Below are 20,674 nucleotides of genomic sequence, written 5' to 3' on the forward strand. Positions count from 1 at the left end.
GTTTGATATCGTCATATTTTGATATTTACAGTATATGAATGTATCAAAACAAAATTGGAAATATTTTAGTATTCAATTCTAAAACTGTACAGGTTCTTAGATCTTTATAAAGTTTAATATATACTCAATACAGACTCAGAAGCCAAAAAAGTGAAAGTCGATAAAATGATCCCCCCCACAAAAAACAACAACAGATAATTAGACACCAAAACAAATGATGTGGTAGGACATTTAGACACCACTTCCTTATTATAAAATTAAACAATAATTACAAGAGATATGTTTCGTGTACAACACTACGTATGCATAAGCATATGTGATGTCATTATGGTGAACACAAATGGTTAGAAAACTGCCCATGTGAATTTAAACTTTCCTTACTCCATTATATGAACTGTAGAGATCTAGGCCTACTATACTACCAGTTTAAATGTTCTCCATTATATGTATTTTAAGTATGTTGTAAAGTTTTAAAAGTTTTAGCACCTCTCTAAAACTTCACAGGCCTGTGATGGTTTTATTGTCTTGACATTTTTACATGTTCTACAGTAATTCCTGTACTGACTCCAAAAATTTTATCTATTAATCTCCATCACGTACATGATTTTTTACAAAATATCGTAATGCAACGCAAAAAATATAGACCACAAAACGTAGTTTTGAGACTAAAAGACATAGATTTCACAAAACATCAGGATGAATGAGGATGCATATTCATTTGACATCAGTGTTCTTCCCTTTTCTTCAGTTTGTTTGTATTTTTATCAACAAACATAATAATAAAAAATGTTCATTGTGGTAAATGTAATAATAATTTGATCTAAGAAAGTTTTTTCTTTCCCGATATGTAAAAAATCCTTACGTGATAGAAAAAAAATGAATACTATTTTGAAATTTCTGAAGATCATATTGTCAATTACATATTCTAGTTATAGTAAATTAGCAGAATTATTCTCCTAAGATATATAAGGTACCATTCCTTTTCACAACTGTTTGCTTCAGATAAAGAAAGCCAAGTGAGGTAAGGGATTTATTTGGCTTATTAGAAAAGGTGCCAGAGTGTCATTCAGTAGATTCTTATGATAGGAAACAGTAGAATAACCCTGCATCTACCTTATTGCAAGATTCAACTTGAATTCTTTATGAATCTACTGGACTAAAGTAAAGAACAGTAAGAAAGCTGAAATGTTGATATGAGTCAACTATTGTACCACAGGTATTGTTACCCATAAAGAAACTTTCCAGGACATCACAGATATGCAGTCCATAATCTTAGCATGAAGCTAAAAACATCATATCATACTTTACTTGAATGAGCTTTTTATACACCATACAAAAATGTGATTTTCAATGATAGTTTAAAGTGCATTTCTTTATGAGTTATAACACTAACATTTGTAACTTTAATGTTACCTAAACAAAAATTATTAAAATGTTATCCTTGGAAAACTAGTATGATCAACAAGTCTTGCAGAAGTGGACAGTAGTTTATTATATTATACTGTAGAAACAATGCTGTTTGTAAACTACCAAAAAATACAGTTGAAAATTAACCTACTACTTGTTGTTGTCAGTTGTCACAAAACAATATCTTGTTATAATAAGAAAACTGTAAAGATTTAAAAGTCAAACTAAAAATATTAATAGTTCCCAAACCTTATCAGTAAATCTTTGAAGCTATATCTATTTATTAAGAATTGTGTTACAAATAAAAATATGCACATTTTTTAAGACCGTTTAACGTTATTTCTTGTGATTGCAAAAAAAAAAAATATTAGTCACATCAAAATTCAACCTTGAATACCATGTAAACTTCATTCATTAATATTTATTTATTTATGTCAGCAAAACACATTTGTGAAAAAATCTTTAAACTTTATCACATGGCGAATTGTGCTTCATGAAACAAAGTGCTAGTCCTGTTGAAATTCAACACTGAATATCATGTTTTTTTTACATCCATTTATTAAGGATTCTCTTTGTCACAACTCGGAACACACAGATGTTAAAACTACTTAATACTTGTTCATATAATATACAAAAAATGATAATGAAGCAAGATTGGGTGCAAATAATAAGGCTTCTGTTATCTGTTTCATAGGATGTGAAATTTATAGAGATAATAAAAAATTTATTGCAAAAATTATTGTTGATAGTTTGTAGCTTACTTTACACAAATTATATTGGTTTGCCACATTATTTTGTAATGGAGTATAGAAATATAAGATTAATTTTTTTACCATGTATTGGCTATTCAGAAGGAAACCAGATGTTAATTAATATGGACCTATTAAAGATAATTTTTGTTGTTGTGTCTTTGTACTTTAGTTCACAAATATATATATGTATATAACACTTTGTTGTTGTTCTCTCCTGTAATCAATCTATTTCTCTGCCAATGTAATGTGACCAGTTCGTAGATAGGTACAGTACTGCCACTTTCTTTTAAGCTTCAATGTGAACTACCTTTATTAGTATAATTAAATATAACCAAGCAGTAGAACCAACCTTCTGTTCAGCAGACATCTTGTGCATTTCATGCCGTAAGAAACATTTAACTGAAGACACACATGTTGGGGAAATAAAATGAATTTTCCTTCAAGGAATTCCTACCCCTAAATGAACTATACTTTGAAGAAATGATGATACAGAACTCATTGCTAACCAATGAGTGGCATTAAAGATGATGTGCCTATTCAAACACTTTATGAGCAGTTGATGTTATAAGTTTATCAGTATTACCTTGTTTACCAGCAGAATTGAAACTAATGTTGCAAATGGTTGTTCCCCTAAATTGAGTAAGGAATCTTCTTGTTGTTAATGATGATTCAGGTAGGGATTTTTTGGAACAGAGCAATTATCAAAACAGACTATTTGTAAAAAAACTTTGCATCATCAGTTAAAATAGGAACACTTTAGCTAACAGAAAATTGATGTATATGGTATGATGTGACAGAGAAATCGGAAAGATGTTGCATATTTATACAGAAAACAAATTAAATAACACAAGTGGAGGAAGAAAACCCATTCCCTAATGCCTGAGTTTCAAACTTTAAATGAAATTGGAAATGAACATACATTTGTTTATCAATATTTTGCCAGTTTGGTCACAATAGAAAAATGAAAAGTAAGTTTTAAACCTTTTACAATTTGCCTCAAAAAGTTTTGGGGGCATTTGTTATACAAGGGATGGAAATGACTTGGTGGTGGGTAAGAAGAGACCAATTTCTCCTTTAATACAAATATAGATTTGTATGGTCAAGCCATACTTTTTAATGTTATACTTGGCCATTTTGTCTCATTGTTTGTAAGAGTTCAGCATTGTGCACACACATGTTTGAATTGTTTTGCATTTTTACTTAGCAAGGTTTATCTGTTTATTTTCAGCAGGGGTCAAAGGTTGTTTTTATTAAAATGTAGTTGTCTATAGTTTGGTAGTTTCCAATACACAGTGTGAAACATACTTTATATAATTAAGAATCTTAATTCTGTCTAATTATAAAATTCGAAGGAAAAGTGTGGGTTCAGTTTGATGATGTGTATGGTTCAATTGGAAGTAAAGATGGGGAAAGGCAACTATTGTGAACAAGTGTTATCGAGTCTTCCTTCAGATTTGTTGGATGACACTTCATGAGTATATATATTATGTAAAACTGAAGTGATGGCTGGAATACTTTAGCCTGGAGATGTGAAGAAAAAGGACTGTCATGACTTTATAAATGAATATTCATGGGCAAGATTTCTCAGTAAAATATATTTATCCTTTTATAAACCTTTCGGAAGGTTTCGGTATACATTTTTATAAAATGTAATAAATGTTACATTGTATTAATAAAACCTCTGAACTTGGTCTGTTCGGGTGTTAAACAATTTCCATTGAAATAACTAAACCTGATTAAGGAATACAGTAAAGCACAAAGTTGTAAAATTTTTAATAGAGATTCTTATTGTGTTCTATCATTTGCCATCAGTGTATGTGAAGGCTTCATCCTTCAAAACTGTCATGGTTGTAAAAGTGACGTGGTGTTATACTGTCAGGGTAATAAGCTTATTTGGAAAGACCACACGTGTTTTACCATCTAACATATACATAACAATCATAATGGAAAGCAAAGAAGAACCAAAAATAACATACGTAAACTGGTTTCAGAGCCAACTGCACAAGGTTACATTAAAACAGTTGCGAAGTCTCAAATAATTAAGAAACCCCACTAGAAAAACAAAAGCAAGAAAATTCTCAGAATAATTTTCATGCAAGGTATGAAGTTGGATGTTCAATTAAATATTTCTACATGAAGATACAATAATCTGCCTTATTTTAATATAATTTTGTCTGACGAATTGTTTAAAAATTTATTACTATATTGGAGTTACATGTAGTCCTTCACTTTTGAAAAATGTAGAACTATAATCAGCACTTGCCAAACAGTCCACAGAGGCTGTTTATGGGTTGATGCTGTATCTGAATTCTTTGTTTACAAAATTGGATAATAAAAGTTAATTTGCATTCACTGTTTTTCCACAAACGAAATAGTTTTGCTGAATAAACTGAGACGTGTTCATAGTGTGCTACAGAACTATGATGATTTCTGATCAGTATGGCATCCCTTGTGGCCTTGAAAGCAAAAAATAGTTTATCAGATACAATTTAGGTCACTGCCAAATTTGCTAAAATTCTTGTTGCTAGTCTGAATTTACTAATATTAATATCTAAACTTGTAATTTAAATTTTAAAACATTGACTTAGTTTCTCAATTACAATTGTTTGATATGTGTGTGTCTAACATCGCTAGTCTAGGCCAATTAAAATTAAAGTATCGAGGCTACAGCAGCCAACAGCGTGATATGAAGTTATCTCGGAGCTTATCTTTTTATAAAACAGCTTATTGCATGGTCACTGCCATGACAGATAGTAACAGGATCTGAATTCAGAATTGTTTATTTCTTCATAAGAATAAAAGGACCAGTAATGGGCCCAAAACAGCAAGCAACATGACTGACTTAATGGGGTTCTAACAGGCTGTTGCAAAACTAATTTTATGGGCACCTTTGAGCATCAGTGTGATGGTATCCACCAAATGTGGAGGACTGCATATGATGGATTTATAGCAAGCCATGACAACATTCTGTTTAGGAGACTTGTTTATCAAGTCTACACTTTTAAGAATGCTAGATTCAATGAAAAATCTATCATCATGCTGCATTATTACTACATAAGAAGAAGGATGAAAAGTCATATAATTTTCTTTTTTCAAGTTTTAACTGATTGGTGGCCACAGCTGAAGAAAATGGGTATTCCACTTGTCACAGATAACGTTAGAGGTGCCTAAATCAAAGTTGTTTCAGGGTTGAACTAGAGCTGGGCAATCTTAACTCATATAATCAATTACTTCTGAACATTGATTAGCGTCACATTCAATAATCAAAATTAGTGTTTCTGATTTACTATTTTTGTTTATTCCAACTATTCAAGTCTTATGAAATGTGCTAGTTTAATGTAATTGATTAATGAATCTGGTGATTAACCAATTACCAAATTTCATTAACTGCCCAGTTGTAGTTGGAACCACATCCTTCAAGACAAAATTTTGGCTTTTTAAATATAGAGCCACAAGTGATGATTGAAAAATGTATGCAAATTACGTGGACCATCTTTTGGATCTATAAAGTAAAAATATGTACGAATCAGTATTCATTTAAAGTTAATTGAGCCTTGCTTTCCAAATTATTTTAATGTGCATGATGTGCTTTGTTAAAAAGGCAAACAGCTCAGTCTTGTTTGCATCAAGCTGCAGAAACTGTTGCCACTGCCCTGGAAGGCTGATGGAATCATCAACTCTTCTTCTGATGTCTTTGCCACGCTTGCCTCTGGCTTGAGATTTCAGATTATTCTCATGGTACTAGTATCAGACTATATCCACTTGACTGGCATGATGCATCTGAATTTCAGTGTATGGTAAGAATATATTCAGTGCATACTCCTCAAAAGTTTTAACACCGATAGGTTTGAGAATGTTGACCAACATGGCTCCATCTAATATGGTTACATCAGTGTTTGGGACATCTTGTTTAATCTGCGCATGGCTCTCTAGACAGCCGTGAAGGTCAGATTGGGATCCCAGTCTTAGTTGACCAAACAGGGACAACAATGGAGGATATGGTTGATTTTTATGGCAAAAAAAAAAGTCATCCAGGTTACTGTCTCGTGACTGACATGCAATATAATGTGTCGAGAACAAAGAACAGTCAATCTTGAGGAAAGCCACTTGCAGGCTGGTCTTCAACTTTTCTTTTGGTGGAAGTTAAATTTAATTATATAATGCCATTTTATATGTTGCTAAATCAGCACTTTTTTCACCAAAGTTTTAAATATATATTGTTTGTTGTTTTTATCATAAATAAAAGACGATATATCTGTGTATAACAACATTTAAGTTCATTTAGCTGTAATATAATACCAATTTATCAGCATCATCAACATTTTTTGCATCCATTTTTTTATAATGGATTCCAAAGATAACATAGGCCTTTTTTGTGATGGCTGCATTTCTAAAAATCTCTGGGCTGTGGTCTATAACTATACCAAATATCAGCGATGTACATATCAACCCACAATTGTTTGACTATGTTGCATATCTGCAAGACTATTACCCCACCCTAATTAGCGCTCTGCTGTTTGTTAGTGTACTTCAGTGGGTCAAAACCTAAAACCACAAGATAAAAATTATTGGTTATCATTCATTTCTATACACTCACACGTACAGCTAATATTAAATTTATAATTCATATGTTCAGTTTATCCTTCTCTTAAATTTTTCTTAAGCTATACAAGTTTTAAAACAAACTTTCTCCTTAACCGAGGCTGTAGATAGGGATTAGTAAAAGTAATAATGTAAAGCAATTGTAATTCCATTTCTATAATGTAGAATAAATTATGTGTGAAATAAAGAAGTTGTAAAGTAAATTATGTGTGAAATAAAGAAGTTGTAAAGTAAATTATGTGTGAAATAAAGAAGTTGTAAAGTTAATTATGCGTGAAATAAAGAAGTTGTAAAGTTAATTATGCGTGAAATAAATTTTGCATATAAATACAAATTCATGATTTAATTTATTAGTTCAAGCTTTACAAATGATCCTTATACCCTCTGGATGTAGGATGGATGCCTCAGCTTTATAATAATGAGGTAATAATGCTGGGTGGTTGCCTTATTGTGATTAATTGGGTATGATGCAATGTTACGTGGACTGCACACTGACAAATGTACTGTGATGGAACTGCAACTGGAGGAGGAGAGCTTGTGCTAAACTTCTAGAACATGTAAATGAATAAAGTTAAATAAATAACAAAAATGGCAATTAAATACATTTCAACATGGGTTTTAAATGTCTTTCTAACCTTATCTAATTTTTAAGTTTTTTGATTGTGCTTCTTTATTAATGAGCTCATCCCCAGTTAGTAATTAATTATGTCAACAGTTTTGATAATTGTTTTGACAATAATTAATGTATTAGTAAATTTACTGACATTACATATACCAGTGAGGTAACATTTTGAACTTGTGTTCTTTAGAGTATAAAAGTATCAAAAGAGATGTGAGTCAGGTTTTCAAAATATAGTAATTAATAACTTGTATTGCAATATGGATGCGTGTATATTATTGGTAATTATAAATTTAATTATTTTAGTCTTCAAGAACAAGTCATGTTGCAGCAGACCGTCTCAAAGGAATGCAAGAGAGTGTTTGGTAAGAAACTAGAGTTTAGATATTTTCATATGTTTCTAGTATGTGTTAATTTTTAACTGCGTCTGTGGTTTACTCTCGTCATTGCTGATCAGGTAACAGAATATCCTTCCACACATCAAGTTAAGGATTCTGTTCAGAAAACCACTCGGTTCTTTATTGGTGGTGTTTGCATTAAGGCTGGAAGTATTTAGTTATTCTCAATATCAATCCATGAATCTGAACTAGTTGATACATGATTCACTACAAAAATGATAAGTGAAAATTACTGGCTTAGCAAGGGTTGGTAACTTGTGCATTTTACAGCATTTAAAATTCAGTTTCATTTTTGTACTAGTGCTTAAAATACACACTTTTGCATAATGAAAAATATATAAGCACACACACACATGTAAAACATACACAGAAAAGTTACTGTGAGCCGTTTCAATAATAATTCACTTAGTTCTGTTATAAAGTATTATGTCCTGAGAATTAGTATCTATGTTATATAAAATTGCGATTTACATAATGCATTTTATATTATCTATTGCAAGTGTTAATTTTAAATGATTTTGGAAAGTTTCAGAAATTTATTTAAAGAAAATGTTTATACTATTAGGTTACATAATGAATAGAAACAAGTATTTATATTATAAAATAGAAGCTATGTATTTTTACCTCTTATGGTTTTACTTATTTTTTCTGGACATTAATATCCCATGTTTTTTATAGAAAAGTAGAACCCTAACAAAACCAAAAAATAAAAATCATTAAATATCTTAGCATTTCATAAAACTTGCTATACAATCTATCTTGTGGATATCGTCTACTATATTGATAATTTGTCTTTAAGACCTTTACTTTTTTTTTCCAGGGTGGAATTCATTAGACTTGCCCAGGAGGTGAAGCCAGTCAATTTAGGACAGGGTTTTCCTGACTTTGCAGCTCCTGAGTTTGTTACAAAAGCTTTGAGTGATGCTGTAACAGGACCAAATGTTCTTCTCAATCAGTACACTCGAGGTTTTGTAAGTTTGTATTCATATGTGCATGAGTAGAAATTAATTGTTCTAGAAAATGTCTATCAGATCTTTGAGACAGTTGGACATTGTGCCATATTTCAAAATACAGATTTATAATTTTATGAAACTTTATTTAAAATGTTTTATAAAAATACAGTATTTTAACTTTTCGTGTTATTTTCATTACGGATTTGTTTACGTATCAAATAGAATACTGTTATGTGCAGACTTTTTATCTTTTGAAAAAAGATAGATTTACATCCAAGTACAAGAAAAGGCCATATCTTTTAAAGTTTTTGTTTTGGAGAGTGGTTTATATTCTGAATCAAAATTTTTCTCATTTATGTAATAAAAACATAAACAAATGTATGAAAATTAACTGTGAATCTCTACTGCTTTTAATAAATAATTGAGGATGGGAATTGACTTTCCTTGCTTTGGTTGGATATAAACAGTTGTATATATTAGTTGAAATTTAAACAAGGGAATCTTCAAAAGCTGTAGCACTTGAAATTATTTTAAGCAGGATTAGAGTAAATTAATCTACGAGTCATTTTTTTTTTTACTTTTATTAGCTATATTTTTGGGCATCAGAAATACCAAGCATGTGATGCATGTATACCTGATTCGATTTTATTACTCGTCAGGATCTCTACCAGCCTACCCTCAAACTGAAATTCTTTTAGTCAGGATTAAAGTAAATTAATATATGAAACCTTGGGCATGGTCAAATACATCATTTGAAACTTGGAGCCATTTTATGAGCTGCTATGCTGTGGCTAAAAAAAAAGTCAGACTTGAAAATTTGATGAAGTTTATGTTAAACTTATATTAAAGTTTTTCTTCATTACCCATTCAAGCCGTTTCCAGCCATTATTAGTCTCAAAGTGGGTTCCCAGCAAATGTACAACGTTTCGACAAGGTTTTGTCATCATCAGGTACTATTAATAACAATAACTTCCGATGGGAGTAACATATGTGCTTAGAGTGAAACTTAGAATCAACCTGGTCATCACTATATCTAATTAAGTATACTTTTCTTACATTATTACTTGTAAAGAATATAATGTATTGTTTCATCAGTTGGGTTTCCTCTCTGTTAATGATATTTTCGACCATAATCCCAATGATATCTCATGAGTACGTCATTATAGGTTTGGAAGGGCTGTAGATCATTTTATTTCACTGTTCAGGTTTATGTTTTTCTAAGCTTAGTATAATAGGCTTGTTTAGAGTGACGGTAGAGTTTGTTTAAAAATTTAAAAATACTATTTTTTGAATTTTTAAATGATAGTTTTTATTATTAGTTCACATAGTAGTGTCCAAATTTCTTAAAACTCAAAATTGCTTCTGATTATAATCTGTTGATAAACTAGCATTTTCAATGTTCTGGAGCTTTTCAAAAATCTGAGATAAGTAATCTTCATATGAATCAGAGCCTAATGAAGTTTTTAGATACGTACTGTAACCAGTATAGCAGTAAACAGGGCAACAGACATTGATTTAATTATATTTTTATATGTTTTCTGATAACGCCCGTTGGATCCACTTAGGTGGGGCCCATTAACACCAGAAGCAATGACAATTTACAATAAAGTGTTAGTCAAGGAGTCCAGAGTATTTCTAAGCAAGATTATTAACTCAAGGATTACGTGTGTGTGTTTTATTTTTTCTCCATTCTCGTTGAAGTTCAGTGTAAAATCCTTCAATTTGATGCGATCAACTCCCAGCAGGAACGGTCAGAAACCGAAATACACGAAAGTCTGGACTTTATAAACGTTAAATCGTTTACCATACCAAAGGTGCTTCAACTAGGGAATTCCTATCTATGAAATACTTATTAGTTCGTTAAAATTTTCCAAACATTTCCAGTAAGTTATGTTACAAACAACTAGTTTGTAATCGCGGAGTACCACTAACATGTTCATAATTGAACAACACTCTCTCTATATTAAAACACATGTATACTGAAACAATTATTACATTTAGTGTAAGTGCTGAAAATGAACTAAACTATTACTAAGACTCTAATAAACAATATTGGCTTCAAAGGCCTTTTATAAAGTATGTATAAAGGATATAGTTTCGTCTAATAGCTGTAATGTTTAATCTAGACAAGATTTACTAGCTTCAAGAGATACATTTGTCTTTATATAGTCTCAGCAGTACTGTTGTTGTAACCTGTTTTATTTGTATAATTCGGTTTCATTTGGAACAACTACCTTTCCACAACTGTTTGCACATGGTGAATGCGGGTTTTTAGATGTGGGCTTTAGAAATCACATCGGCTTTTATTTTAGCTTTTTTTTTGTCTTATCTAAATGTGGTTCATTTGAATAGGTTAACTATGATAGACTATGATAGGTTAACTATGATGTGTCTCTATAGCTATTTGGGTCCTACTTCAACAGATCCCTTTCTTATTAGGTAACATTTTACTCTTCCTACATTGTAGTTTATACCTTAGCTTTATTGGTAACCCTTTCATGTGCTATGCTGTTTTTACGTTCCTTTTACTTTATTCTTCCATTAAATTTTAAAATTTAACATAGCTGTTGGATAATTTATGTATATATGTGTATATGAAACAGAAGAATATATTATATAATATCAATTACACATATATATTTAAGGGAATGGAAAATATAATTCCAAAGGTGTAAATGGGTTTATTTTAGTTTGTAGTTTGATAGAGGGTTATCGAAGCATAACTGTGAATCAAAAATCGTCGGATTCCCAGTCCGGGCACGCTAACCATAAAACCACGCCCAGCCTCCAGGGTAAAAGATAGCCTTACGGTTACGTTGTATTTGTAATTTTCTTGTTCAACTACGTCGATTATTTGACATAAAGTATTTTTTTTAATAGTTAGAGTACCTGGAATTCGCTCTTTAGTTCGAGATATCACATCTGAAAATCGATTCATGATAGTAGGAAAACACGTAGGTTAAATAAATCAATTTAACTCAAAAATACGATACCCTATCTGACAAATCTATAATTGAAAGTCTTTTCAAGTGACAAAGGTTTCATAATGAAGAAAGAATAATGTATTTCTATTTCAGATTTATGCTATTCAAATCATAAAGCTTATAATCTCGTTTTATTCTCTCACCGATTTTTTTATTAACAATATGAATGACAAACTGCAAATACTTGAAACAGAGTACTCGCTATTGTGTTGAACAGCTTAATTTCTATTCTTCGTGAGTGTAATCTTTTTACTTCACCGATGCACTTTATTTAAATGTCAAAATTCGTTTACACATGAAAAACACCAGAAAGTGGATAAGAATGAAACTTAAGCTTGGAGTGATTGGCGTCTCAAAGAATTTAGGAAACAAGAATAAGGACAAATGTAATTACAATTCTGATTTTCTTTATTAAATTTCTTGAAATTCTGGTGAAATGATTGAATTATTTTATTGCCTAAACTAGTCATTTCAGTTTTTATCCTTTAAACAAATACGGTAAATTGAAAAAGATGAGTATAATATTCCAAAACATTTCAAACGAATTTTATTGAATTCCACAGTTATTAAACGTTTTACCTATTGTAACTTGCAATCCGCTGACTTCATTACTTATAACGCTCAAAATCGAGAATCTATCCCTTGCAGAGGGCATGGCACGGACTGTCCACTGTACAGCTTTACGTTTAAACAATAAATATTCAACTCTTTGTGATACAAGAAAAACATTTTACAATTTGATTTCGTGTTACTTGCAATCAGATTTATAAGTTCATCTAATACAGAAAACATTTATAAGAGAATTGGTTTTATTTAACCTCAATAATGCCTTATTGTTTTCAGCTTAAAAAAAGCCAATTGACTGTGACACTAGAAATCCGCTGCTCAGACGAAAACGGTAAGATAATTTCTTTAATTTTATATTTGAAGTTTCATTTCACCTTTTAATAATGTCACGAGAGACAAGTAGTGTAGACACAGAAACGAAATATTATACGTTCAAATTTTAAAATGGTTTAAACGTATATTAACTATATTGTGAATTACATTTATAGATTTAACTCCTCAGAGAAAAGGTGTAAAATTGTGTCCTTAAGACTTTACTGAAAATCTCCCATGCAAATGTGATAGAAAAGTTATGTTTCTACCAACCATATGTGCTGGTGTTTGAAAATTTAGCTATTGAATCCATGCTTTCAACTACAATATCCATTGAAAAGTGTAGTAATATAAAACTGGTATCTATTGGAAAACAATAAAAAATGTGCTATAACAACCTTACATCATATTTGAGCTCCTGAAAGACTTAATTTCTTTTCATCTACTTATCAAACGGGCTAATTTCAAGGTAAAAATGCAATATATTTTAAAAGGCGTAACATTTTGTTTCCTGTTACAAATAGATTCTAAGTGATGGATAATAATCCGTTTTCTATGTTGTAACCTGGATAATGTACATGCTTATCGACTATCTTGACCAATGGTAATAAGTAATGAATATGTATATATAGAAGTTTGAATCATTGTCTCCAAATTAACTTTAATTTCGAAATTATTTCTTAATTAAACATCAGGTATTGTGAAGTCCCCCTTCCACCCACCAAAAAAAAAAAGTAAAAGAAAAGAAAAATATATCATTGGCGCCTTTCATTTAGTGAGATACAAAATTTGGCTACAAAGAAAAGACGTATAAAAAGATGATAAAAACCTAAGCCTCTTAAATCTTATTCTAACTTTTATTTTAATCAACTGTATATTCACTGGGCATTTCTAAGCGTCATCTAAGACATTTTAATATCGTGACTATTAAATAATAAGTTCTAAAGTGATTTGCGACCAGAAAAATATTTTTTATTAAAAAACATAAGTCCAAGACTGTAATTAGATCTCAAATCGGTCAAGAGATACAGGAGTTATGAGCTAAAAGTTTGTACTTGGAAAAAACAAACTCGGAGCCGTTCTATGAGCTGCTATGCCTCGGCTAAAAATATATTGTTAATATTTATAGATCTTCCTCTAGCGGTTTTAACGAAAACTCTTCAAAAGCATTTTATAATATATCATTCACAAATGATCTATTTATCAGATAACGTTTTAGTGTGTGTGTGTGTGTGTGTGTTTTTTCAATTTTTTGATTCCTTTATTACTCAGATTTGTTATGCAAGTAAGTTCTTTGTCCAAAACAACTTCTAATATTTTGGTTAAGTTTTGTTTTCGGTGTTTCTTTCAAAATTGTAATTTTTTTTTAAGATAATCGCATCACAGCGGGTTAAAAGAACTTTCGAAACCAATAAATTAAGAATGGTCTATTTATGTATCTCAAAGTAGGAAAAATAACTTCGAATTGCCATTTTTCCAAAAGTGTACATAACACTTAGTTGGTGTGATGATTATCCACTTAGAAAACTGAAGAATGGTCTCAGAAAGAATCGGCTTAGAAAATTAATTTAAAATGTTTGAAATGCATATAACAGCAAACCAGGGAAGCTTACTAAAAAAACTCATTTTTGTTTTGTGGACTTACTTATTCCATTGCTTATTTTCTTTTACGAGTTATGTTGCATATATAAATTTCACGTTATAATAGAGTTACAATTGGTGTACTTTGTGATGTGAACATAACAGTCTCACGCCGGAACTTTTCACAATTGAAATTACTCTGCAAGGTTAATGTCGAGATGCACAGTCGTCAGATAGTGTATTTACCGCACGTGGCGACGTGGACTCTAACGATGTAGTGATGCTCCAAATTTTGTTTTAATAAAGCTCACGCCACTGTTTGTAATTCTAGTGGCTGATCACGCTGACCGCTATATTTTTACTATTTTTTTGAGGCAGATGATAATTTAGAAATATTTCAAATTAAGAATATAATGCACAATAGTTTCTTTTGTAAATTTGTCATAGCAAAATCAGCTATCCCACATAAAATATCCATAAACTCAGATCATAACAACGTGCTCAGATCAGGGATTTAGAGTTTCCAAGACGGGGATTTCTCTTGTACTTGAATACACTGGAAAAACAGAGGAACGTGGATTAATTTGGGGTACCAGGACCATTCACAAAAAGACCTGCAATAAAGCGTACCCCAGCCATGGTAAGGAAAGTACAGTGTCTTGTAACAGATGAGAATTCACGAACACAAAGCTCAGTGTCCAAAACTACTCTAGGTACTTCCTACAACAGTACACAACATAATGAAGAAGTATCTCCGATTGAAAATTAAGCCCACAGGTTATGGGTTCACTAAAATTAGGCTTCTCTCATTCAACCGTTTCATACATCAAGAAGCTGGAGAATGAAACAAGTATTTAGGTTATTCGACATGAAGACATGCCGACAAAGTCGCCTATGGATTTCTCTGCAATCTGAATGTTAAAACGGGCACTGAAAAACCGCCATTCTTGTGTACAAGATGGATTATGAAAAGCGTGGAAGAAGAAGCGGTGTGCTTTGTGGACATTACAGCCTTAGGCCAAAGATTGTAACGATGTTGTGATGCTCCAAGATTCTTTTTTTTTCTTAATAAAACGCATTCCACTCTTATTAATTCTAGTGGCTGATCATGCTGATCGCGATATTTTTACTCTTTTTTTTTTTTCAAGTGAAAGGTTATTGAGAAGTAATTCAAATTAAAAGTAATACAATGTACAATAGTTTTTGAATGCAGAAATGTATAGAACATGTGTATTTTACATTTTATAATAGAGGGTACTTGTTCTTTGATAACAACAACAAAAACAATATATTAATATTAATAATTATTAATTAATTATTCAATCAAATTTTATTAATGATGATCATAAAACTGCTGTATTATATACTCGTCATCACTAACCCATACCCATATTTATTTGGTCATCACATGCACAGATCTATTTTGTCGTACATTTACTACCACCAGCATTACATACACAGATCTGTCAGGTCATACACTTACCACCACCACCACCAACACATACAAAGATCTGTTTCATCGTACATTTACTACCATCACCACTTACACAGATCTGTTTCGTTGTGTATTTACCATCACTACATACACAGATCTGTTTCGTTGTGTATTTACCATCACTACATACACAGATCTGTCAGGTCATACACTTACCACCGCCACCAACACATACAAAGATTTGTTTCATCGTACATTTGCTACCATCACTACATACACAGATCTGTTTCGTTGTGTATTTACCATCACTACATGCACAGATCTGTCAGGTCATACACTTACCACCGCCACTAACACATACAAAGATTTGTTTCATCGTACATTTACTACCATCACCACTTAGACAGATCTGTTTCGTTGTGTATTTACCATCACCACTTACACACATCTGTTTCGTTGTGTATTTACCATCACTACATACACAGATCTGTTTCGTTGTGTATTTACCATCACTACATACACAGACCTGTTTCGTTGTGTATTTACCATCACCACTTACACAGATCTGTTTCGTTGTGTATTTACCATCACTACATAAACAGATCTGTCAAGTCGTGCACTTACCACCACCACCACCATATTACACAGATTTGTTTCGTCGTGCACTTTTCATCACCACCTCTCACACACAAACGTCTCGTCACGGTGTTCCATCACTGCCACTTACCCATATTTGTTTATTTCATTCTCGTCATCACACAGACAGATGTGTTTCGTTATTCACTTTTCCTCACCATCACCAGATACACAGATCTGTTACGTCGTGTACTTTTCATCAGCATCATATACACAAATCTGCTTTGTCACGTGCTTCCACGAGTGCCATTTATTCAGATATGTTTCGTCACTCAATTCTCTCACCACCACTTTCCTATCTTCGCTTATACAGAGTGAATTATAAACAACATTGAATAACACATATAATAAATATCACGCACACAAGATAACTGAAGAATTTGCAAAACTACCAATTTCAAACTATTCAGCACGCTCAGTGAAGCCTAGCTGACGTTGCAGTGTCCGTGTCAAAAACATTACGAACATCATCTCTTGAACGTTGCATCAACTTGAAATTTAGAATATATATATATATATATTTATTTATTTATTTATTTTTACCAGCACGCTTTATTTATGAGGATTGTCATGAGTTAGTATACAGTAAGCAAGGTTTGTAAGGAGATATGTCGTCTTAAATCGCTTCTTAAATATTTTAACATTATATGTCATGTGTGGTGAAACCAAGACACCCATACCTTTTTTTATTAATTATTCACGGCCTGGGGAAGAAAAGGGATATCACACCTACAAATATAACATCATTTAACGGTCGTAGTAAGTAATTATAAAAATCACGTAATCTGTTACGACTAGGGATAATTCTAAAAGTGCTTATTAATCACAACGATTTATTTGTTTGTTTGTTTTTAATTATGCACAAAGCTACACAAGAGATATCTGTGCTCTGCCCACCACGGGTATCGGAACCCGGTTTCTAGCGTTGTAAGTCCGCAGACATACCGCTGTGGGGCTAATCACAACGAAATCTGTACCAAGAAATTAGTTTTCTGAGTTTTTTGTAACATATAGTTTCTACACACGAAGCGTCCTCTAGTCAGCAGATAGTAAACTATTTTCTACAGTTGTCCCAAAAATACCTACTCAGTGCAAGTCATGTTCGTAAGAAATGCTCTTCAACAATGTACGTAAACATGTTCAAACTGTTTGCTTTTTGGGGATTCTAGAGGCAAGCCCCCAGTGGCTCAGCGATAAGTCTGAAAGCTTATAACGCTAAAAACTGGGTTACGATGCCCGTGGTGGGCACAGCACAGATAGCTCATCGTGTAGCTTTCTGTTTAACAACAAACAAACATCTAGTGGCAAAGAAAATTAGACTTACAGATCTTGGCCTTATTTGGTAACATTATTTCAAATAAAATTGTTTTCGTCTTCCTTGTATTAACACTAACATTAATTATTTTAATATAGTAATTTTAGGTGAAAATTTAGACAATGTGCAATAAGAGTTTTTATTAGAGTAGTTACGATCTCGGTCAACCTATTTCACTGGAGACTAAAGAAAACATCCCGAAGAAAGTAACTTTCTTGACAAAAATGTCAAACCATTACACGATTACTACGATTTGATTGAGCTTTTCTCCTTATTTAAAAATTTCAAATAATACGTTACAGAAATGCACAAGTGAGTGTTTGAGCCCCTCTAGCCTGCGTCATGGGTTTCAAGTGCTTGAACTGAAAGATGCTTATTCTGAAAAATTCGATACTTTAACTCAGCTTTATTGAAAGTGATTACATTTGTATAAAATGCTTAATTTGTAATAGTTTTTGTTTTTTTTAAAAAAAGAAGTACACAAGTCAGCATTTAGGATTGCTAGTTGAGATCGGATATAGATACAGTTTTAACCTTGATGTCATTACTTTAACATACATACAAATACATGTAATAATAAAAGTTGATCGCCTGATGACTGTTCAGAAATCCCGATTGGTTCTCGTGAAAGAAAATAACAAGCTATAAAAGTTAGCTTGGTCTGAGACTGACTTTTACATTTTGTTGCAAAGATGAGGGGAGAAAGAACTTTACTATTACTCGCCTGTGTGGGTAAGTATTAGTGCAGTTTATACAGAAAAGTATTCCACTTAATTATAATATGATATCGACTTTTATTTAAAGCATTATCAGAATAATGATAAGGTTTTGATACCGTGGTGGGCAGAGCACAGATAGCCCTTTGTGTAGCTTTATGCTTAATTACAAACAAACCCATAATTTTTATGGTTTATAAGTCGTATGGTTTATACGTTCGAAATGTATTAATGATTTTGGTGAATTTACTTCACGTTGGAAATGTATTAATGATTTTGACGAATTAACTACACGTTAGTTTATTGACAATGAACCACATCAGTTCAAATTAAACCTGGTAATCCACGACGTGCTGTGAGAGTTGCTGAAGGCTCCACTGGTATCTAAGTCGGGTCATTCCTTCAAACTTAATAAGTCTGTAAGACTCTGTGTTAAAGTTAAGCATGAGTTAAAAGAAAATATAAATAGATCGTACTACAGAAATAAAAATTATACCACTGAAACAACAACAGCTAGATAGTATTCGTTTTTTTTTGGGGGGGGAGGTTCCTATACTGAACGTTGTTGAACTTGCTTTGTAACCCTGAAAAAGTTGTTTGTTTGTTTAATTGTTAAGCGCAAAGTTACACAATGGGCTATCTGTGCTGTACCCATTGTGGATATCACAACCGTATTTTAGCGTTATAAGCCTTCATATTTACAGCTGAGCCACTTTAAATAGACTGCTTGAGTTTCGAATCTTATAAGCAGTCGTTTAAAAGAGTTTCATCAGATTCGTAGTTTGTATAAATTTTGTATTAATTGTACTTCTTATACATTTGCATTTTAAGTAAAACAAAAATAAGGTAGCTAATAATCCCAAGTATTATTTTACTTCTCACCTGTATGTTTAAGGAAGTACAAATTTATCTTCTATTTCATGACAGATTTTCTTCTTTTCAGTCTTAGTGGTTGTCTGTCATGGAGTACCCGAAGGTATGTAAATCTCTAAATTTCTTTACAAGTTATTAACAAAGGTGTAGTGGAGCCGGAGCAGACCGGAACGCTGCTCCTGTTTTATTTATTTTGGTGTGATTGAAATAACTACAAGTATTTGTAAAATAAACTTTAATTGTAAATATATTATTTTACAGTATTAAATTTGCATGTTTAAAATGTAGCATTTTAAAATGATCAAATTATTCTATGTTTAAAATAATGGCTAAAAATGTACACAATTTATACATATTTTATGATGTAGAGATATATAAACTCAAGATGATATCTGAATTGTATATTTATGACTTACATATATTAGTTGGTTATATAAACTTAACCGGCAAATGGCTGGTAATTGTAAACTAATTAAATGCCTGAAATTCAGCCTATGTTTGCATATATAACTGAAGAACCAGAAATTGATTAAGATTTAAGTGATACTCCGAAACCAGACATTTTCCCATTACACCACTTGTTTTTATTATATATTTATATATACTGGTTATTCCCATTTCCTATCATTTCGCTTGACTTATTATATGGATAGCCTGTAAATTGTATCATTTCAATTGAATCAATTATGTGAACACTCTCTGAAATGTTTTGTTTTGCTGGACTTGTTATATAGAAGTTATTTATGTTGTATAGTTGTACTTCATTGTTATAGGAACACCTTCTACATTCTACTGATTTAATTGATTAGTTATAAGCACAAACCCTGCATTATAACGATTTAATTGACGTGTTGTGTGGACATTCTTTAAATTTCGTCGTTCCACTTAAACTGTTATATATAAGCAGTTCCTACAGTCCAATATTTAACTTGCATTGTTGTGTACACTTTATTTATATTCTACCATTTCAATTATTTTGTTGTATAAACAGTCTTTGTATTTTGTCCTTTCACTTGGCTCGTTAATTCAACTGACCCTTGTATTGTACCGATTCATACTTGGCTTGTTATAACGAAAGCCTCGAGACTGCATCTTCCATACAAATTGTTATGTAGACAGTCTATAAACTTTGTTATTTAATTGATTCATCATATAAATAGCTTCTAAACTGTATCGATTCGCTTGATCCGTTATGTCAACATCCGTTAAGTCAGAAGACTTATAACTCAAGAAACTGTGTTGGGCTTGACAATAATTAAACATCATCAACAATTCTATGATTTTTATCATTTCACTTAAAATGTTATATTAACAGAATACACTTTATTCATGCATTTATTTCTCTATATAAAGAGTTTCTACGTTCTATCCTTGCAGTTATTTCTCTATATGAAGAGTCTATCGTTGCATTTATTTCTTTATATGATGAGTCTCTACGTTCTGTCATTGCATTTATTTCTTTATATGAAGAGTCTCTAAATCCTGTCATTGTATTTATTTCTTTATATGAAGAGTCTCTACGTT

The 20,674-nt window shown here is 31.7% G+C and overlaps 1 protein-coding gene across 7 annotated transcripts in view; it reads left to right on the forward strand.

Moving 5' to 3' along the window:
- LOC106474038 (kynurenine--oxoglutarate transaminase 3-like) overlaps positions 1-20,674 on the forward strand; it is a 69,790-nt gene that overhangs the window by 19,465 nt on the left and 29,651 nt on the right. For all 7 annotated transcript variants that reach the window (XM_013934732.2, XM_022379333.1, XM_013934725.2 and 4 more), the window contains 2 exons: positions 7,687-7,745; positions 8,599-8,749. In XM_013934732.2, the coding sequence (XP_013790186.1) occupies positions 7,687-7,745; positions 8,599-8,749 (210 nt within the window). The remainder of the gene's footprint in view (positions 1-7,686; positions 7,746-8,598; positions 8,750-20,674) is intronic.

This window comes from Limulus polyphemus, unplaced genomic scaffold (genome assembly GCF_000517525.1).
Source record: "Limulus polyphemus unplaced genomic scaffold, Limulus_polyphemus-2.1.2 Scaffold135, whole genome shotgun sequence".
Lineage (NCBI taxonomy): Eukaryota > Metazoa > Arthropoda > Merostomata > Xiphosura > Limulidae > Limulus > Limulus polyphemus.